Source organism: Drosophila kikkawai, chromosome 3R (genome assembly GCF_030179895.1).
Source record: "Drosophila kikkawai strain 14028-0561.14 chromosome 3R, DkikHiC1v2, whole genome shotgun sequence".
Taxonomy (NCBI): Eukaryota; Metazoa; Arthropoda; class Insecta; order Diptera; family Drosophilidae; genus Drosophila; species Drosophila kikkawai.
The window spans coordinates 21,076,344-21,097,576 of record NC_091731.1 but is presented as its reverse complement, the minus strand read 5'-3'; the positions used below and the strand labels follow the sequence as shown (position 1 = coordinate 21,097,576).

Below are 21,233 nucleotides of genomic sequence, written 5' to 3'. Positions count from 1 at the left end.
TACATCATAATCATCTAAGCAGCATCGCAGAAAAAAACGCTGTCCTCAGATCCAGACTCCGACTGGGACTACGTCTCCGATGGCTGGGCTTTATCGTGAGACCCGTTGATTTAGTGGCCCGCAGTTTGTTTAGTTATTAGCTCTTGCCCTTTTTGGCCCAGAACAAATTGCATTTTGATTTATACAGCCGGAATGGGTTTATCTACACGCGACAGGAAACGAGCGCGTCAGGCCCCAGCCGCCCACATCAAAGGGCGGGCTGGGACGTGAGGAGGCTGGAAAATCGAAGGGAAAATCAGCCAGTCACTGCTACTCCAGCCCACTCACATACCACATCAAAGGGCATTAAAATTTCCAAATAGGTAATTAAGTAAAACGCATAAACCGCACAACAAGAAGAGTGCCGGTTCAGCCAGTCGATTATTTACACTCGAGGTGAAACACAACAGCGTCAGAGTAGCATCCCGAGGAGAATCCAGCGTCCACATAGGTTGAGAAGTATTCAGATTTCAGTGTGTCAATCAATTTGCCTTCATTTGGCTTCGCTTTTGCGTTTCCGTGTTCAAGTGCAGCGCACACGGCAAAGTGTATTAAATAAACCGCAAAACGAACGCTTAACACCTGCACGGGGAGAAAAAATCGGTGTATAAAATGGTAATTAATTAAAAAGATATTTTAAGTAAAGTATATGAGGTTTTTTAGTGGAAAAGTTAGTTGATCTATAAAGTTATTTCTTCTTAACTTTGTAAATAAGCAAAAGCCTACAACTCTTTCCGTAAGATTTGTATCCTAGAGACTCTTAAAATTATGTAAAAATTCCAAGGAATATATAACAAAAATCTTTAAATTTTCCACTCAATTTATAATATTTTTAAAAGTGTTTATTGGAAAACCGGAAAAGGGTAGATTGATGGCAATACGGAAGGGCCAAAACAACTTGAGAGCCGCAAATAACCGGCAGCACACGGCATACAAATTGTAATTGAGTCGTAGTCGCAATAGCAGACAGAGGGAGGCAACCACGAATCGGAGTCGTAGGGGGGATTCGGAAAGCATAAACCAGGAACTAGGAACCAGTAACCCGAAATCCCCAGGCCCCAGATCCGGTGGCTGGCTCATTATGCCACAGAGAGGGGGATAAAGAGACTGCAGAGCCGTTGAACCGCAACACTAGAGCGCGCGGCGAATACCGAAAAACCAAACCAAAACGAACCTAGAGACCCAGCCGACTGTAAATATTTGGCCATCCTTCGGCACTTGCTCCACTTTTCCCATTTGCAGCAATTAAATACATTAACGAGGGACACTTTTTTAGGGCCTAAATGCCGCCGTCTGCTGACCCCGTTTCCCCAGGGTCCTGGTGAACTTTTGCGGCATGAGACTCTGAACGATGTTGACCACGTTTTCCCTCTTTGCCACTCTTTGCAGTTGGTGTCGCGTTTCGCTGTTGTCAATTTGTTGATTAAATTTATATCGCAGAATGCCATAAATGGATCACTTTTATGATGGCTTCACTCCAGCTGTCTGGAGGGGATCTTATCGACTGTCATCAATCTGATGCAATTGCACCACCCCTCGCGGCCTTGTTTATATATTATTTCGACAACTGACATGTGCCCAATTAAAAACTATACCTAAGTCTACCTATAAACTGGGTGATTCACAGGGGTCTGTTTTCTGAATGGAAGAAATAAATCAAAGGAAAGGCTGGTGGGGGAAACCCAAAAAGAACTGGGTTTGATTTAAGTTAAAGAGTTATTTGAATACTACACATATTTAGAAGTTGTAACCTAGCCTGTTCTCCCTACCTAATTCTTTAATTTACACTAAAAAACCATTAACATTATTTAAATCCTTACATGGCATGCACTTGATTGCTGCTTAAATCAGTGCATTATCGGGTTTCTTAGGCTTAATCTAATCGGATCGCCTAATTGCGGCAATTATGTGAACGAGCTGCGGCGGCCAACTCGTTTTTCACTTTATTAATTATGCAAATTGATTCGACATTTCTGACCCGCATTTAGCTTTTGTATTGCTTGGTTCACTGAACTTGCCCCTTTCTCTGATTCTCTTCGCGCTGAGATTCTTTCGAGAACAAGAGAAATGGGTCACTCGAACGAAATGAAACCTGTTGTTGAAATACTCGCTGAGTATTTAAATAATTTTCTTATTAATGTGCAAATGAGCTTTGCCATTTGACACTTTTGATTTGACCAAGAACAGATTTTATGGGTAGACATAAATGTGTGCTAATGGCTCTGAGGGGAGAAGACTCACCAACTCCAACTCCAACTCCATCTCCTCCTCTCCCTTTCCCTAAGGTTGTCATAAATTTTATGGCTTGACCCAGTGCCTGAAAAGACGCTGATATGACAGCGAGCCCTTTTGCTGTGGGCCATAAATACGAGTGTTTTGGCCCTTAAATGCATGTCGAACTCAATGCAAAACCAAGTGTCAGCCATAAACCATTTACATTAAAAAGGGCTTAGGGGAAGAGGAAGTGGTAGTGGGGCTTCAAGACCAATTAAAAAAGGAGCGGCTAATTAGAGTCATAACTTGTGTGAGGCATACGCATAGTTACCATGTTTTTTTTTTTGTTAAGGAGTTTTTAAGCAGCGAAAGGTGGCAGCAGGTGGCTTATAGCAAAAGAGAGTGGGAGACGCAGTCCCTCAAATAAGTAAATTGGCTTTACCCCGGCCACAAGGCCTTTACTGGGATGCGGCAACTTTGCCTGATTGCCTCGTGGCCTGGGGACTCTCCTGGGCGCCACCTTCGTGTACTTCTCCGACTTCTCCTCCTGGTACTACTCCCTACTCTGATCCCTCTCCTCGAGCTGTTCTATTGCTGCTATTCCTGCTACTTTTACAGCTCAGCTGACAATGTTGCCAATGTTGTACGGTAATTTTACATAAAAGCACATAAAGTGCAATGTTTGATCGTAAAACTTTTTTACGACATTTTTCCTGTGCGCATATATAAAAATGGTAACCAAACCGAGAGGCAGATGAGCCAGCTGACTCCTCGGTGGGTATTTTCCTTTATCTGTTCAGTGGAAGGCGCTTATATTATATTCCCTTTGCCCGCTTCCGGCTTTCCTTTGGCTCATATAAAATTTGTAACACGTGTGTCGCAAGGTGGCCATATATAGAGTAGGAGTAGGTATATAGCTCTGTGGCATTTCTATTTCGGTGCGTAGGAAAATTTATGTTGGCCCGGTTTATTGTTTGGCAGCAAGTGAAACACTTTGGAGAATTGCCAGAGACCAGTATATATACATACATATATATCGGAGGGGCGGAGTAATGCCGGTAATTTGCCGGGTTGCCTGGCCCCCATAACTGCGATTGCAGTTGCAGCTTCCGTTACCTTGAGCTGCCGCTGCAGTTTCTGTGGCTTCAGCCACATTTAAGCACTCATAAAGTTAATGACATGCACAGAACACTCACCCCCATCATCAAGCTGGCATTACTATACTTACCCATCTCGTGGCTCGGATTGCATTGTATCTCGGAGCCATGCAAATGCAACATCAGCTGTCTCCCACTACCACTCCCGCTCTGTGGGAGTCATTAAAAATAAAGCAATTTTCACGCATGTGCCAGACCGAATAGAAAATAAAATGCATTTTCCGCAACATGACGAATGGCTTGATTCTATTTTACAGTTTCGCTGAAGCAGAGTGCAGCCTCCATTAAAGAAAGCAAAGCGAAAAACAAGAAAGAGTATTTTTCTCCTTTAGTTACTATATAATATATATATTTTTTCCTTTTTTTCTATAAAAGAGAGGGGGTGTGAGGCTGGTAGGAATGCAGCGACAGGAATGATGACGTTACCTTTGCAACAGCTTCAGCCTCGGGCAACAACCACACGAACCATGATAGCCAAAGGCGGCAGGGCATACCCTGGAATCGGTTAGGGTATGTTGGAGTATGTTGGAGCTGTAAGGGATTTCCTTAATCAAGTGCTTATATATACCAAGAGCCTAGTCTGCTGGGTAAGCTGAAACATGCCTCAGCCTTTGGCTTGCGGCAGTCGCTCAGTCACAGCAACGCCCCCTCACAGTGAGCCAGTCAAGTTGTCCTACAGACGGGATGCGGTACAAGCATTCAGCCACAGATACACCTCAAGAAAAAGGGATAATAACACTTGAAAAATATATAAAGAACATGACAAAAAGTAGAATCCCGAAGGAAACTGGGCTAGTCCATTTTATTAGCTTATATTTTATGATTCTTCTTGCGAGGGCCAAAGCTTAAATTTATTATTAAAAAATATTCCCCAAATACTTCTTTTTATTATAAATAAATTATTTTCAAGTTTTTTTCTATATCTGCATAATCGATATTCTTTCAAGTGCATTCCTTTGCCTCCAGCTTGAACCCTAGTCCCTAGTCCAAGTTTAACTGCAACGGCGACTGCGGCTGTGGCGCACTTTAAGCGAATTTCATTTGTCTGCAGCGTCAAGCACTTGACAATCACTCACGTAGCCGTGCAGCTTCCTGCCGCCCCTACCTCGGCACCCTTTTGAGGGAACCCCTCTCGCTCCCTTGACGCTTGTCTGGGCTGGAGACCCGGTCTGGGGCTGGGTCTCGTTCTGGCTTGCTCTCCTGGTCTGGCTCGTTGGCTGGTTGGATGGCTGGCTGGTTGGTGTTAACAAGTTCCCATGCAACCGCTTAAATATTAACGCACACACCAGCACACGCTGATTCATTTGAGGCAGCTGTCGTTGTCGGCAACTGTAAATAAATACTCATACAGCACACGGCGCAAAAATCTTGTGTGTCATTGCACTCGACGGTTGTCGTAGCTGGGATACCAACAAGGATTCAGCGAAAAAATAAATATATATATACAGAAAGGAACGTTATAGAGAAGGCAAGGCCTAGCCTAGGATATACCTAGTAATTGAACGTCAGAGTTTGTCCAGCTTAAAATATAATGTTTTTACTATTCCATCCAGGAACTCAGCTCGAAGGACCAAATGCCATGCTCTAGGGTACGATAAACAACATAAAAATATATTAAAAATTCGTTTAGAAAGACAGATTTTACAGAGAAGAGCTTAAGTAATCTATAACCACCCTTCTTGAGCTATCCTGCCGTTAAACCAGCATACCCTAGCTCTCACCAATTGCCAGGTATTAAAACGAAAAAAAAGTGCAAACAGTTGAGAGGCACATACATATGTACGTGACTTTACTCGGGGACAAGACGCAAGCGAAATATTTGCCCGCAAACCGCTACAAATCATTAAAATCATCGAAATGCCAGCGAGGCATAATTAACTGCAACTCAATCAGTCCAAGGAGTCTGGCAGGGGGACAAGGATGCCGGATGCGGAATGCGGCAATGCGGGACGGGAAATGGGAGACGTGAGACGGGGGCAATGTCATACCGGAGCACAAGCGTCAATGCAATTAGAGCCCCGGCTGTCTCGGACAATCCAATGGGTTCTCCAGGCTCATTACGTGCCAAAAATAAGTGAGAAAGAAACGCGCTGCAGCAACAGCAGGCTGTGAATCTGAGTCTGATTGTGGCCCCCGCGTCGTCGAAAGTGGGCGCCAAGACATGCCGTCGACCGTGTTAATTGCTGCAAATGCCTCAAGGTATGCCGGGCCCACGCCCAACGCCCCACCCGACTTTGGCTACTCCAATGTCTTCAGCCGCTGCCACCCCGTATCCTTGCCACCACCTCATATCCACATATGTTATGTGGCAATTGTGTGTGGTGGCTGTAAAATTTATGCCCGCCTGTGGATTGCCAACTTTGCCTGCTTTGTGGCCACGTCCATGACTCTGGCTATAGCTAAGCACAGAGAGAAAAATTAGTAATTGATAATTATCATATATTTGCAGCTCTAATAAATATGAATTAAAAGTCATTTAATCGCTATATAATAATTTAAGGCTTATTAAAGTCACTTTATCCAATTAATCTTTTATATTTAAATGAGAAAGCCTGCACCGTTTTTCTCTCTGCATCGCTAGCCATGCATATTGCTTTGAGGGAATGAGCCGAGCTAGCAAAATTCTTGGAAATTAGCACTGCAGACGAGTAACTCGTGAACAAATATTAAGTAATTTTGCGCACGCATATGTACATACATATCTCAAGAGGAGCATCGAGTGGAGATATATTTTTCCAACTAATTCTGGCCGGGATTATGTCATTGCTCGCTCGCTCGCTGGCTAGCATCTTGGAGAACAGAACCCTTCCCTGTCTGTCAGAGAGCGGAATTTCCCCGAAGTCATGGCATGCACACCTCCTCCATTAAGTCTCCAGTCATTCGGAGTCTGCGAAAAATAAATGCCTTTGCCCTTGGCTTCAATTTTCCAGCTCATTTGAGAGTTATTTACATCTCACTGCCCGCCCCCTAGAACCGAAACCAATAAGCTCCATTTCATAGTCAAATCAACCAACTAAAAAAAGGAGGAGGAAATCACTGCCTCAAAGCCTGGCTTCCACACCCTCAATATCCCCTCCCCAATCTAATGCCAAAAAACCCGGAGCGCCCATTTAATCATCATTAAGGTCTGGCACTCGCCGAGGTTCAGGATTCAGGTTCGCATGCTCTCAGGCTGCTGCTGTCTGAGGCCGGGCAATCCTTCTGATTTCTCAGACTCAGACTCCTCGCTCACCTTTTTCCTTGCCATTTGCACTTTTCGATGCTTTCACGTTTTTCATCATCATTACCAGCAGCAGCTTCTACGCACACAGCGAGTAATAAATAATTTCGTTTAGCCAAAGCCAGTGCCAGAATCATACCAAAAATCCCAAGCAAAGTCCCCTCCAGCTCCAGATGTATGTGCTGAAAGTTTGTTTGCCTTTCGCCTTGGCTCGGTCTTACTTCCGCAAACATAAAACGGCAACGACAGAGCTAGGGAAAAGTGCGGAAAAGCATCGGGACGAAGGGACCCATGATCCATTGAAATATGACAAAATGCTGTTTGAGACATTTTCAGTTATTGATACGCTGCTTGGTCCGTCCATCAGCCAAGAAAAGGAGAAATGAATGCAAGTAGGGAGCGAGTAAGAGTGCGAGATGGGGGGTTTATGATGATGCGTGGCAAAGGAAGGAGAACTGTAAGCCATGAACAGGCAACATTGTGCATGGGTATTGCAGAAATATTATTAATATACCCGGAAAAAGCTAAGGAAAAATAAGTAGCAAGGGTATAAAGGGAAGGACTAGACCAGGGAATACCCAGTCTTCAGATTGAAGAAAACTTGGCAGACTATATGGATACTACTATCAGAGTAAGGAAGGAACTTAACACTTATTTAATCTAGTTTATTTTAAATATATTTAAGAATAAAAGGTTTTACTCTATATTTAAATATGGCTACAACTTAATTTAATTGGTAAGACATTCGTAAGCAGTTGATTTCTTCTAGGAATTTCTTCTGACAAGGGTTACAATTTCAACTGGTTATTTTTTCCCTATAATAACCCTTAAAACGCTTTCAACATACCCTTCACAACAAAATATTGAGGGTATAAAAAAGAAAACGCAGAGGGACGAGCAGGAAAGTAGTAAAATCCCCCGGAAAATTGAAAGCAAAGTTTCGTCTGATAAATAGGCAAAGGCGAGAGAGGCGGGTGTGTTGGCCTTTGCCAAATGCCACACGCACTTTATCACAAATCAAGCCAAGTTTTTCCCCCCATCAGCAGGGGGTGTGGGAGTGTTTGGTGGGCGGAGGTTCTGGCCAAAAGTCACGCCTACCGCCCACCGCCCGCTGCTGCCGCTGTGATAAATTTGATGGGAAAAGAAATTATGAGGGTGTCGCTGCCTGCCTGAAGTCGATGCTGATGTTGATGATGTCCTGTAAACACAGGCTCGGGCATAAAGATATGACGCTATAAATATGCCGGGGCGATAAATTTCCCCAGTGTCATATATAAATGCGGGGAGCGAAGGCGGGAGAAACTGCTCAAAAATCGATCAATGGCATATTTATCATGTGTGCTGCAGGATTTTTGGGTATCCCAAAAACACATATTGCCTTGCGGTTAAACTTGCTCGAACATTTGGGATTAAAGTTTGGTTTTTTTTTCCTCCTTCAGCTATTTGAAAGCCGGTTCAGGGAAAGGTTATGGCTTATTTGAAACTCACATGGCAATTAATCAGTTTATGGCCCACCAAATTGCTTCCCCATTTAAATATACATAACTTCTAGGCGGGGCGCTTAACGAGATGAGCATTAAATTTAAAGAAAATGTTGGAAAATGTTGGAAAATGCCATCGTAAAAGTGCGGCACATAAATGTAAATTGTAATTTCCGCTGTGCCAAAGACCGGGCGGGGGCGTGGCGGCAAGTTGAATGAACTTGTTGGTGCTGCTGCGTGCGTTTGGCTGCAATTAAAATTATTTCCACTGCGTCTCCTCCATTCCCCACAACGTCCATTCATGCCGCCTGTCATTCACATAAATATGCTGCATTTTAATTGATGTTGCTGCGTTGTTGCTGCGATGTTGCTGCTGCTGTTGCGATGCTGCTGCTGCTGCTCACGCTGCCGCTGCTGCGTTGACAGAGTGACCAAGTTAAAGACAGATGTGTGACAGATGCCATTCAAGTTGGCAGCCGACTTTCCATTAATTAGGCATAATATTTCATTAGTGTAATGAGCGCCACTGGGAAATGTGCCAGCCCCTAATGAAAGCACACAAACACTCGGCTAACCATAGGATAGTGTACCATATATCCTATGCAAAACAACTGTCTTGAGGTCTGCGGGGCCATGTGAAATATGTGTGAAAAGCCGGCAAGCCGCTGCACTTGTTGCCAGCTGCTCCTCCTCGGCTGGTGGTGCTGCTGCTGCTGTTGCCTTTCATTAGGCGAGTGCACATTAATTATTTTGCATGTACTCCCCACTATATAGTACTATATAGCACTGTGTGTCGGTTACAAAAGCGTACCTGTGCTCGGTGCTCTTTCTCCGACTTCGTCGGCAAAATTCGTGTGAAGTTACCGAGAGATATCAACGTGAAATACAGCAGACATTGCCGTGGCTTAATTTCGTTTGGGGCTCAAACTAATTTGACGGGATCAACTGTTGAAATGTTAGTCCGAACGGCGTACGGGAGCGCAATCTTAAAATGTTAGTCACTGCTTTAGCGAACGTCACATGCAGTTGTCTATCATACTTAGGGGGGTACTTAGGGAGCCCCTTTATCGGCCGCATTTCTTTTCGGGGGTGCGACTGTCCCCGGTATTTCGTCATGATGACTTAAAACTGGCCCATTAAAGCGTGGCAGGTTAAAGCCTGGCGCTTCCTCCTCCGATACTGCTCAGTACCTCCTCTTCTGGGACCATGTACTATAACTCTAATGACATAATCTGCTTTTGGCCAACACACACACACAAAAACACAAACACTGTGAGAGGCCCTTTAACTAATCCGCTTAAGTGACTTTTGTTGCTGTTGCCCGTAGGTGATTCTTTGCCAGCCGCTGCCATTGCCACTTCCATTTTGCCTTCCCCTTCATGCATATTAAACTTATCGCCGGCAAACAACCGCAATTATAAAATTATAATGATAATGCCCAACTAGGGAGCGGCAACCGCTGACAGTTGGACTGTCATTGCCTCTGATGTTGCTGTTGTGTGGATGTTGATGTTGATGTTGCTGCTGATGTTGCTGTTGCCGCTGATCTGCGTTGCAGATAAACGGCGACGAAGCCAAAAGAGTTATTAAAACAAGGCCTAGTCAGGGAATGAGATACTCCAGCTTTAGCTCCGCTCAAATGCCACAGATAGTTGCATCTCAGTTAGTTACTTTAATACACTTTAAACAAAAATTTTTATTAAATAAATTAAGCAAAGCAAAAAAGGTTTTCATAAAGCAAGTAATATTTAAATTAGAAAACAATTTAAGTAAGGTATTTTCATTATTACATACAGCATAATACAAAATTTATTAAATCCATAAAAAATATATTCTAATTTCTGGAAATTTAAAATAGTTTTTAATATATTTTAAAATAAAGAACAATTCAAGTAATTTCTCAGATTTAATTTTCTTGTGTTAAATTAACAGCTACTTTTTAAATTTTATTAAAAAAATTGTTTCATTATCATATACAACTTAAAAAATACATTTTTCCCAACAAAACTACCAAATAAATTTCTAAAAAACATGAAAAACATATTTTAATTTCTAGAAAATTCTTACCTTCTCCCAGAAATGTACTATAATTTCTTCCCCTGCACTTTCAAACCAGTTGCAGATGCAGTTGCATTCCCACTAATTGCCACAGACGATGATAGCCGCCTAGCACTTGTTAATTACCCGCACATATTAATTGCCACTTTCTATCTTTTTTTTTGCCATTGCAGAAAATGTCAAACGCGGCGTATACTTAATCTTGTCACAGGAGAGAGGGAGAAACGCACGGCAAGCAACATGAACTGCCTTTGTCGCCCATCACGGATAATGTCCGTGCGCATTAATTTGCTGGATGAAACCGAGTTTATACACGAGATCAAGGTGAGTTTTAGCCCTAACCAGCTAAGGTTTTCCAGCGCCAACCCCCTTAGAGTAAACACGGCCAACTCTTTCGTTCATCATCATCGTCAACAGCATTTTGTGGTCTCCGTTGAATGACAAAAAGTGTTGCATACTTTGCACGTGCCTCCAAGTTTTAGGGGTGCACACCCCTTGCCAGGCTGTGTGCCTTCACCCTCATCAATATTTAGTGCAGGGCCTTGTGACTTGGCAAACATGCAAAGTGTCATCATTCACACGTCCATAGCCACAGATGTCTGACGATGTCCCTCTGTTTTCACCGCTTTTCCCTCAGCGTTTCCCCGCTTTTACAGCCATCCATCTCTCGGCTTAAAACTGCTCACGTTTGCCAAATTAAATGGGTCGCCTGAGGCATCCTCGGATCTCGTTGCCGCCCTTTGTCTCCGTCATCCGAGAGCTGGGACATGGGAGCTGAAAGCTGGGAAAAATTGTGCTGATTTTGCACGCCATCTCATAGTTGGCATCATTGTGCGGGCAAATCAAATAAATTGTTGTGATTTTTCTCCACACACACACCCACACTCATACGAGGTCGCGACGGCCTGGTTTCTGGTCTTTGATTTCAGCAAACCTCTGCAAAACTTGTCCAATAAAATCCACATGAAAATGAAACTCGGAGCCAGCATATTTGTATTTGTCTCTCCTCTTTGTCTTTTAATTGAAAAATATTCCGAGGACCGAATCGGGGGCATAAATCAGTTATGAATGGTCTTGGGAAATTTCATTTAAAAGCCATAAAACGCGCCCGATGACATGTTGTATAGTTCCCATGATGAAAACTATATCGATTGTGGATAAATCACATTCATATTTATGGGCAGAAAACAATTGTCAAGGGGAATTATAGGAAAATTAATTTGTCCTTGTCAAAAACAGGAAAATAACTGGGTTTCAGCTCGATGAATTTCAAAGTAATCTGAGTATATTTGTTTGGGCGATAGTTCGAATGTATAGTCAAGATAAAATAGATTCACAAAGTTTTAATATGAATAAACAACCAAAAAACCTATTAAAATTCGCAGCTATTTTTGAACTTCCTTTAAAGGCAACCTTGTGTAGGGTTAGGGCACTATGAATTATGCAGATTAATCTGTAGATGTTCAGCTCCGATAAAGTTCAACTACAACACGATGCCCGATCATATTCAATGCAAATTCATGTCAACTCGCCTGCGATGCCTGTGCGGTCTGCGACATAATTAGCAGTGACTTTAAGGGCCGCCAGTTAATTATGCAGTCGCCCCGAAGTCAAGCCTATATATACTTACTATATATACTTAACATACTATGTAAGTGTAGCCGCAGAGCTGCAAGTGTGTGCGGTAATTGGACCAGTTGAGCGTGAATCGCCCACGGCGACGAGTGGAGCTGCATCTCGGTTCCTGATTGATCGAGCGGCATGAGGATCGGGCATCGGGAAGGGGGCTTTAGCCACGACAACGACGACAGACTAGTTTAGCCATTCCAAGAACTGACTAATGACACTTGCCAGCTCGTGGCATGCGCAAAAATTGGAGCACGTAAAACGCTAATAATCACAGCTCATCAGCGGAGATTTATAATAATTTTACAAGCCAAATCGCCGCGGGCCTCGCACATCGTGCATTAGGAGGCGTGGCCACAATTTGACAATGCCTGGTTTGTGGCCGGGCCTAGTGGCCCCCGGGGGTCACTATTAATGAGCTTAGACTGGTAAGGCGCAGCAGCAACAGCAGAGAGCAAGTACCACTCACTCACTCACTGGCAACTTATCGCTTGTCATTATTGGCCCCGGTCGTCCGGGCGACTCACCTCGTCTTCCGTCGTCCGTCGTCCAACGGCCACATGATTGATAAAAGACTCGCCGACAAATTCCAAAAACCCTGGAAAAAAGCCACGACAAACAACGTCGAAAGCCAGCCCCATGAATGAAAACTCAAAGAGCCGCGCTGCTGCGATGACGACGGTCTGATATGCAAAAATGCCCGAGAGTCGCGGTGGAAAGGAAAAAATGCGTGTGGCCGCCAGCCTCGAAACGTAATTTTATTTACACGGCTTCGGGCAGGCAAGGTGGGAGATGGGGGAGACAGATGAAGGGAGACACTGAGTTTGCCCCAACTGTCTGTCAAATTGCCACCGACGACACCAACGACCAGCAACAACAGCAACCCGGACAGCAATGCCAGGCTGCTGTGTTGATTTTGACGGCTGCCGATGGCACTAAGCGCACGCACTTAAAGCCACCAAACGGCTGCAGTCTGCCATTAGTGACAATCCAAGGGAGAGGGGGAAAGCGTTCAAGGGATCTGCACTGAAAAAAATATTTAATGTTGTACCTGAAGGGTTTCCTTAAAGGCAGTGAAGACCTTTCTTTGTCTTCGATTTTAAGTCGTGTGCCACTGCTGCCAATGCTTAGTAAATAAATAATGAAGTGTAAGGTTAAAACAGTCTTTCCTTAAAAATTTTATATCAATTCTTGCATTTTCAAGACTATATTTAAACATTTTCCCTGTGTATATTAGGAAAGATGAGTGAGATGAGGAGTTCACTTTGCGGTTGACTCGTTTTGCATTTCCACTGGCGCCGAGTTACCCAAACGAACAGTTATATCCGCAACATCAGTCAATGCTGCAATATATCTCACATCTCCCTGAATCTCTCTCTGCCTGTCTGTCTGTATATCTCCTCATCTGGCAAAAGCGGCAGTTGCGTAATCGATATTTCATGGCCATGCCAAGAGCTGTGTTAAACGTTGCGTATGAGTGATTTTTTGGAATGCGTTATCTTGCGGATTATATTTAAGTTGACAAATGAAAAACAAACCCCAAACATGTCCACAAAGTTATGAATGAAATTTTGAGGGACAAATCATTTTTGATGAATTATAATTAGTTTTGATTTTAATTGCTAACATTTTGGAATAATAAAAATACAAAATGCAAATAAAAAGATTTGTCAACATTTATTTAAGAAAATAAAATTATAAAGAACAAACTGAACTAGTTTGAAATTAATTAATCTAGCTCATAATTTACAAATATTTATAAGAACCAGAGTGAAGAACAAAAGAATTAACAAATTTCTGGGAAAAAGAACTCCGCTAATCTGGAACTTACTCAGTCACTCAAAAGCCCTTTGTATGCCGGAGTTTGCCACAAAAATTCCAAGAGGTCTTAAAGTTGGCGAGACAAAAGTTTGAGAAATGGAGTTGAACCCGTCGAAGATTGGGACAAAGCCTCTGGCGCGGCTGTGGCCCTGGAGGCCAGCCAGTCAGCCACTTAAAAGCTGGCAAAACTGTGACAAATGATTTTGACGACTTCATGCCCAGACATGTACCCCTGCAGCCAGATGGGAACGTGTGCACCTCTATATACTATATACATATATATAGACCAAATCTGTGAGTTTGTGGGCCATTTATCACGCTTACCATGCTAATGACATTCGGCCGGGGCGCAGCACCGCAGTAGAAGTCCAAGTCGAGTTGGTAACTTGGCCTGAAGTGCTCCCAAGCAGAGTGGCACTTCTCGCCGTGGTCTTGGCACTTGAGTCTCGGACTGAGTTCGAGGCGGCCAAAATGGTATAAGCCTGTTATTGCTGGATAAGGTTATATAATTATTTCTTAACGGTTAAAGCCGGCTCGGCTATAGCCAAGTGGCCAACTGGCCAAGAGTGTGTGTGGGCTTTGTTTGGCCAGCGCTTGATTCTGTCAATACAGGGTGCCATTTGAGAATTTATGTAAATCATTCCCAGCGCACTTCACACTGGCCACAATGACAGGTCGAAATGGAAAATGGTTAGTTTGAGTGTTTCACGAGCAAACACTTCAGTCCCCCTCCGGACCGACGCGGTATCTGAAATAGCCATAGCCACAACCATTGGCATACGTAATTCCTGGCCAAGTGTATGGGCGAAAAAGTTGGCCAGGCCCCCGGGCGACATTTAATTAGAGTCCCGCTCGTGGTTCGCACGCCGTGCTGGCCCGGCCCGGTCGAAATAAACCTGCAGTTTATGGCCAACATAATTAAGTTAAAAGCTTTTTTACAGTCATTCCATTCCATTTTGACCGAACCGTACCGAAAAACCGGACGCAGCTCGCGCGCTCAAATTGATAATGAAAATGAAAATAAGCAGAGCCCATGAAGCGTGTTTAATGGCTAAATAAATGCCGGCGTCTAGATTTCAGCCACCCACACCTGGGCTTTAGTATCTGGGTATCTGTGATGCTTAAATTCAACGTTAGTTCGTCCAGTTATAGCCGGTAATTCGGGCCATTGTCGAAGGCCATTCTATGGAATTGACCCCTGGAATTTAAATGGTAAAAAAGGTGAATGTTTAATAAAAACAAAGGTAATAGGAAACATTGGATTATAAAAACAAGTTTCAATTTTTTAATAAGAGAATCGACAATCTTATATTTTTATTTCACCTGAAAAAGTATTCTAAAAAATTCTAAAAAATATTTATAATTTAAAATGGGTATTGATCTCAATTTTTATTAAATTTAAATAAAGAAAACAACTTAAAATATATTTTCTATTATCTAATTTAATAGATACTTCCTAAAATTCATTCATTATACATTTTCCCAGTGCACTGAAACCGTAACCGAATTTCAAAATTTACAATACTCTCGCATTCAACCGTATTAAATGACGTAATTAATAAGGGGCAAAAGGTTAGACCCAAAAATCCCCCAAATGTTTTACCTTTTTGGCAAAGTCAGCAAAACAGTTACCCGTCTGTGCCCTTTTCTTTGCTTCCCCTTTTTTTCTTTTTGGTCTGGCGTTTTTTGGGCAGCTGGGGTAATTACTTTATCTGTTGCTGAAGTTGCGCTTCGGTTCATAATAGGATTAACCAAAAGCGCCCCACCGAAAGAAGCTAAAATTTTTGGCTCGAGAGGCGAACAAGCCAAACTGGCCAAGAGCCCGCCCGTTCGTTGGCTTTCGCAGCTGTCAGAACCATAACTCAGTGTCAAGTCGAGACTTGCCGGCTATATCTGAATATCTATCTGAATACTCGCATTCGTATCTGCGTTGGCCACAAAAGCCCCCGCACCGTACCGCAGACAAGACAAAAAGCAATTGTTCAATCGCCGAGGAGCAGCTCACACACACACAGGGGGACTGGAGAAATAGATTTGCAAACAATTTGCAACAATTCAATCAAAAAAACTTTAAACGCAAATACAGACCGGAGCTCCAGCTCCGGCTCCAGCGGGTGGCCAGTTTCATGGGTGGGTGGCAGGCCAAAAGGGGACGGCGATGGGGATGCCAGCTTGACGGCCATCAGATAACTCACTCACTTGGTGGTCCGGGGCACCAGAAACCGAAACAGCCACGGAGACAGCGGCGGCGGTCCCACTTCTTGCGCCCTGTCAAGCTTGGAGCTTGGAGCTGGAAGCTTGGCTGTTTGTTTGCCCAAGCGTTTGAATGGGCCAGCGAACAAAAGCGCCAAAGAAATTCAAGGTGAGTCCCCGACAAGGGACATTTACACCTGGAAAAATTAGACAAGGCTTTAAAATGCTTGGATTTTAGTCTTGAAAATTAATAAGATTAAAGTAGTACCTGTTTCTGATAATTTATAACCTTGAAGCATACATCGATTTTCAAAAGAGTAGCTTTTCGGTTTCAGAATCCTTAAATTTTGGCCTAGATTAATATGGTAATTATTTCTGATAATTTAAAAAATTTCTTTATATAAAAAACAGTCCCTGTAAGCGTAGTTTTCCAAAAGATTAACTTTTAAAATAAATTTCTCTCAGTGCCAAAACTCCATTTCCTTGGCTTCGTTCATTCGGATAAGACTAAAAATATTTGCCAGCCAAACAATGATATCCAGCATTTGCACAGACATCGTGCAGATGGCGGAAAATGCAAGTGATGCCTCTGCGGCGGAAGTCGTAGCTCTCGTTCAGCCGGAAAAGCCCAAGACAAGTTGAACAGTTCGAACAGTTGAACAGTTGCACGTGCAATATTTCATTCAGTTTGCCAGAACGCCCAGATGCGCATATCGAACGGGTATTAGCTTTGCCAAAGGAAACTCTTCTACACTCAAAGAGAATGCCAAAAAGAAAATGTGTGCCGGAAAGCTGCGACAAGCGTCAACAGGCCAAAAAAAAGCAGGAAAAAACAGCCCAAACATGCCGCTTACCAAAAAAAAAAAAGGGGGAAAAACAGAATAAGAAAAGCCGCTATGTGACGATGACGATGACGGGCTCACAACTCATATCGCAGCTAAGGCCAGGGCTTCGCTAAAGCTGTGGCTAAAGCTGATTCTGAACCTTAGTCGGATGGCCAAAGTCAGAGTCAGAGTCAAAGGCTGAGTCGCAGCCACATTCACATTCACATTCGCATCGAGCATTGTCAGGCTTTGTGCCGTTTGGCGTGGCATGCGAAATAAAACTCTCGTAAACAGACAGCGACGTTTCTAAACTGCTAGCATCTGTGGGACAAGGAGGAGCAGAAACTTCAGAGGTGAAGACGACCAGAAAATACTCTAGATTTTATAAGGATAGAACGATTTTAAAGAGTTTCTAGTCATAAGAAACCTAACATATATTTGGAAAATATTTTAAAAATTTATTATTAACAAACTTTAGTCTGATATTAGCTAATAGTTTCCTGGAAAATAGCTGCATCTCTCCTAAAGTAAATTCTAAATCCCGAATCGGAGTTAACCCCACCTGTCCAAGGGTATTTGGCACACGGCAGAGGAATCTCAAAGAGCAGCAGCAGCAGTCGCATCCAGGAGGAGAACTACAAACAGACAGACATACTGACAACAACATCGCCGTAGAACAACCATGGCTATAGACGGGAACAAACCAACAAACCGGCGAACAACAAACCGACGAGACGAACGGAGAGACCGAGCTGAGCTGAGCTGCAGGAATTACGCAAATCTCGTTTGTTGAATGTGTTTTTCAGTTAGGTGAAGATGCGCCAATATGGGATGAGCCAGCAGGCAGGCAGGCAGCAGGAGGATACGGGGAATTTCGGGGGAGACATAAATCTGCTTTAGCATTAGGACCCCAATGCTGCTGGCTGGTTTTGTGCATAACGACGACACGATGTTGCTGCCATTGCTTTTCTTTCATTTTGTCGCCGTTTTGTCTGTGACATTGCAGGCTGCTGCCTGAGTGCTTTCCCTCTCTGGCCTTCTCCATCTCAGCCCATTTCCCAGTCCCCCAGAATATATCTCTCTCTTGTTTTAGCCCCGTTTGTTTGCTTTTTCCAGCTTCTATTTTTATTATTATTATTTTTTTTTTATTTATATTTTTTCTCTTTTTTGCTTACTGCTTTTGGCGTGCCCTGAGCTTAAGACTCATAATGCCGTTATAAACACAAACGAATGTAGCTGCGTTGCTGTTTTGGTGACTGTGTGCATTGTGCACTTGAAAAAATATATTTAAAACAAACTGGAAAATTGGTAGAATATCTTAAAAACTAAATTTGTAAACCAACAAAACTTGATTAATATAATAAAACATTTTAATTAAGTCAGGAATATGCAGGTACCCTAAGATTACAATTTCAGTATATTAAATTTTCTCTCAGGAATATTTCTGGAAATGTTTTCTGGTTATTAGCATGGAAAACTCTCAGAATAACTACCTTAAAAATGCAAAAGCAAACACATACATTAGTGTATTGTTTTTTTGACCTTTTTTGTATTATTTTTCCGACTGCACTGGCTGTTGTTTTTTGTTGTCAAAGGTCAGCGCACGCTTAAGCCAAGCATCGCAATTATACGCACAATGCAATTGGAGAGACTGCACACATATATAGACACACACACACACAACACAGTCACTCAGGGAATTAAGTATACGACCCGTGGATGGAAAAACCTTTTGGGAGCAGATGCCGAGCATCATTTTCACCATCTGACCTGACCCCCATTGCCAACGACTTGGATTTGTTTTTTTATTCTCCATTTTCTGCAGTATGTCTTGCTTTTATTCCACTGCAAGGGCAATAAGCTGGCGTTTCTTCTTAGCCGCCTTTCCATTTAAAAAGCGACAAATGAGCTTATGTAAGAAACAAGAGGAATACAACAAGAAATTCATATAAAAAGCGCATCTATTTTTAAAGAGAATACATAAGGGAACTTTCAGTTTTTATAAGTAATGAAATTATGTTTCACTTTACAAGCTAATCTTTTTTATATTACATTTATTTATAGCTCTTAAAATACCTCCCAACTCTCCCTTTGTACCAAGAAACGCCTTGCGGTCATAAACCGTGTGTTAATTATGTTAAAGCCTGGCTTTCAGGAGATTTCTGCACACGCAATAGGCCGAACTTGGGTTAGTCACGTAGTTAAAGTTTGTCAAGACGCTGATTACGTTTTAGCCAAAAGCGCGATGCTGGGATTTTACCCCGAAAAAGAAGTGTCCCCCAAGGGGTGAAAAGGAAAAGCCAGCGAGGGGTGGCCAGACATGTGTGCTATATTTTCCGGTTTACCACTTGGCGTTCTCTAATTAAGTTGCATGGCAAAAACTTCCTCTTCTTGGCTGACAAGAAAGGCGGGTGTCGGCGGGAGGGAGTAAGCTCATTAAGTGTACTTGGCCAGGATTCGATGTCCTTTGGCTACAGTGCCAGCGACAGCGGGGCCTGGCAGCAACATCAAAGTAAGCATAATTTGATTAAGACATTTTAGCCAAAGACCTAATCATCGTTAGCATCAACATAATCATCGCCCGGCACATCCGGCGTGTTCTTAATTTTTTTCTTCTCCTCCCAGCCAAGTCTGCATCGTCTCCTTTCGCTGCTGTCAGCATCAGGATCAGGCTGAGTAAAAGCTATATCGACATCGGCATCCGCATCCACATCATCCTTTGATGCCCCAGACATCATCTACGTCACTGGTTCCGCACACTGCGACTCAGGGAAATCTAATTTATTGAACTCTGTCAGAGAGTGAGTGGAGTGTGCTTGAGGGTAGAAATTGGCAAAAGAGGAAAATGAGTCCGCCCCCAAAAATGTTTGTCTGGACGCATGAAAAACCTTTTGGGACTTGAACACTTTTGTTTGCACAAGTTTTTCCGGGTTTCTGTGATTAATTGCCGGCTATTGCGGTCCCTTACATGTTTACGTTGATTTTTAGCCATAATTTAGTCGCTGAACGACTTTAGACATGCACGGGGCGTAGTTCATTAGGACGAGACTTATTGGGCGTCTCTATTAGTTTGGAACTTCAGGATTCCACTTGAAGAGGGATGGTTGCTTGAGAAGGGTCCTCACCGAAGTGTGCCAACTTTAAGGTATATTATTTTACTCCGCTCTTACCTCATCTGAAATTCCATTTACTGGCACATGCATTATTAGCTCCTTTCGCCTGTTGGAGTCTCTCTCTCCTCCTAAGTAAGCGGCCACCGACAATATGATGAACGCTCATGGTTCTTATGCATTTTTAAAATGCACTTTCCTACTTGTGTTTTATGGTAAAAGCATTGACAGCAGGAGCAAAAGTGGTGGAGCAACCAGCAACACAACAGCTTCACAGAAAGGACGAAACGAAACAAAACCGGTGACAACAATAAGGACATGTCTTGTGTTGAAAATTTCACAGACCATTGTATTAATGTCCTTGCCCATGTTCACGTATTTGTAATGCAATTTGAGGAGCAGCCTGACTGGCAAGGATGGTAGGATAGCAGGGACTGTAAAATGCAGCTGCACGTTCACTTAGCCACTGTCGACGTCACTGTCAGTCTGTCAGTTCGTCCTGTTAACGACTGTCATCTAATGCAGTCAGCACAAATGCAATTAGTTTTTGACACACACGCAGGCACACACTAGTGTCCCGAGGGCTCCTGGAGTTCATGCAAAAATCCACCCACCTTTGCCCGTTGGGTTTGAGTTGTCATAAACAGATTATCGTGTTTGGCCACTACACATTTGTTTGCAGTTGGATATGGTTGTGAATGTTTGAATAAATAATAAGTACAACTATTGAAAATATTATTGATATATCGAAATTTGGGTCTTTTGAATAAATGATTAATCAATTAATGAATGAATTATCGTCTTTAATATTTATATTATATATATTCCCTTCTTAGTTTTCCTAAGACAACTAACACACAAATGCTTTTCGAATACAAATTTATACATTTTTGACTTAGTTATGATCGATATTTGATTCGATACCATGATAAATTGGCAAACTTTAATACATCGAAATTTTGAGATTTGTTTTAAAAACCTACTAAGAAAGTATCGACTTTAAATTGAGTTATTGATGTATAAATTATAGTACAGTAATATGTTTTATTGAAAATGTGTTCTCCATTTCCAGTTCTCCATTAAAAAATATATATTACTTTATGAAAATATCGATCATCTCTTGCATTCTATATATCTTACCATCCCTAACTTGACTCCATTTTCTGGCACTTGCAATTCCCAAACGGCAACTTAAGCAGCTCGATTTCAGCCGCAAGCCCTGAGGTCAGCAAAATATTTAACATAAATTCAAAACGAATTGCGTTCAAAGTTGCCGAGGAGTTGAGAGTTCCCGAATCCCGTGTCCCGAATTCCGAATCCCAGTGTGTTCACACTTGCCAGCCATTAAGTTTATTACGCAACAACAATAAAGCGGGCCAATGCATGCAAAAGGGAAATGCCGTGTGCAGGATGTGCCAGGATGTGGATGTGGCCCCCAAAGGGATCCTTCGACCGGGCAGAAATACCATAAATAAAACATGGCAGCGGGT

At 42.7% G+C, this 21,233-nt stretch overlaps 1 protein-coding gene across 8 annotated transcripts in view; it reads left to right on the top strand.

Annotated features, from left to right (window-relative positions):
- The window catches only part of LOC108086031 (band 4.1-like protein 4), a 64,889-nt gene that overhangs the window by 17,339 nt on the left and 26,317 nt on the right, over positions 1-21,233 (top strand). For 7 of the 8 annotated variants that reach the window (XM_017182848.3, XM_070287411.1, XM_070287413.1 and 4 more), the window contains exon 2: positions 10,343-10,493. In XM_017182848.3, the coding sequence (XP_017038337.1) occupies positions 10,410-10,493 (84 nt within the window). In that variant the 5' untranslated portion in view covers positions 10,343-10,409. Of the gene's footprint in view, positions 1-634; positions 655-10,342; positions 10,494-21,233 lie in introns of those variants that run through there. The other variant, XM_070287410.1, reaches the window with a different exon arrangement.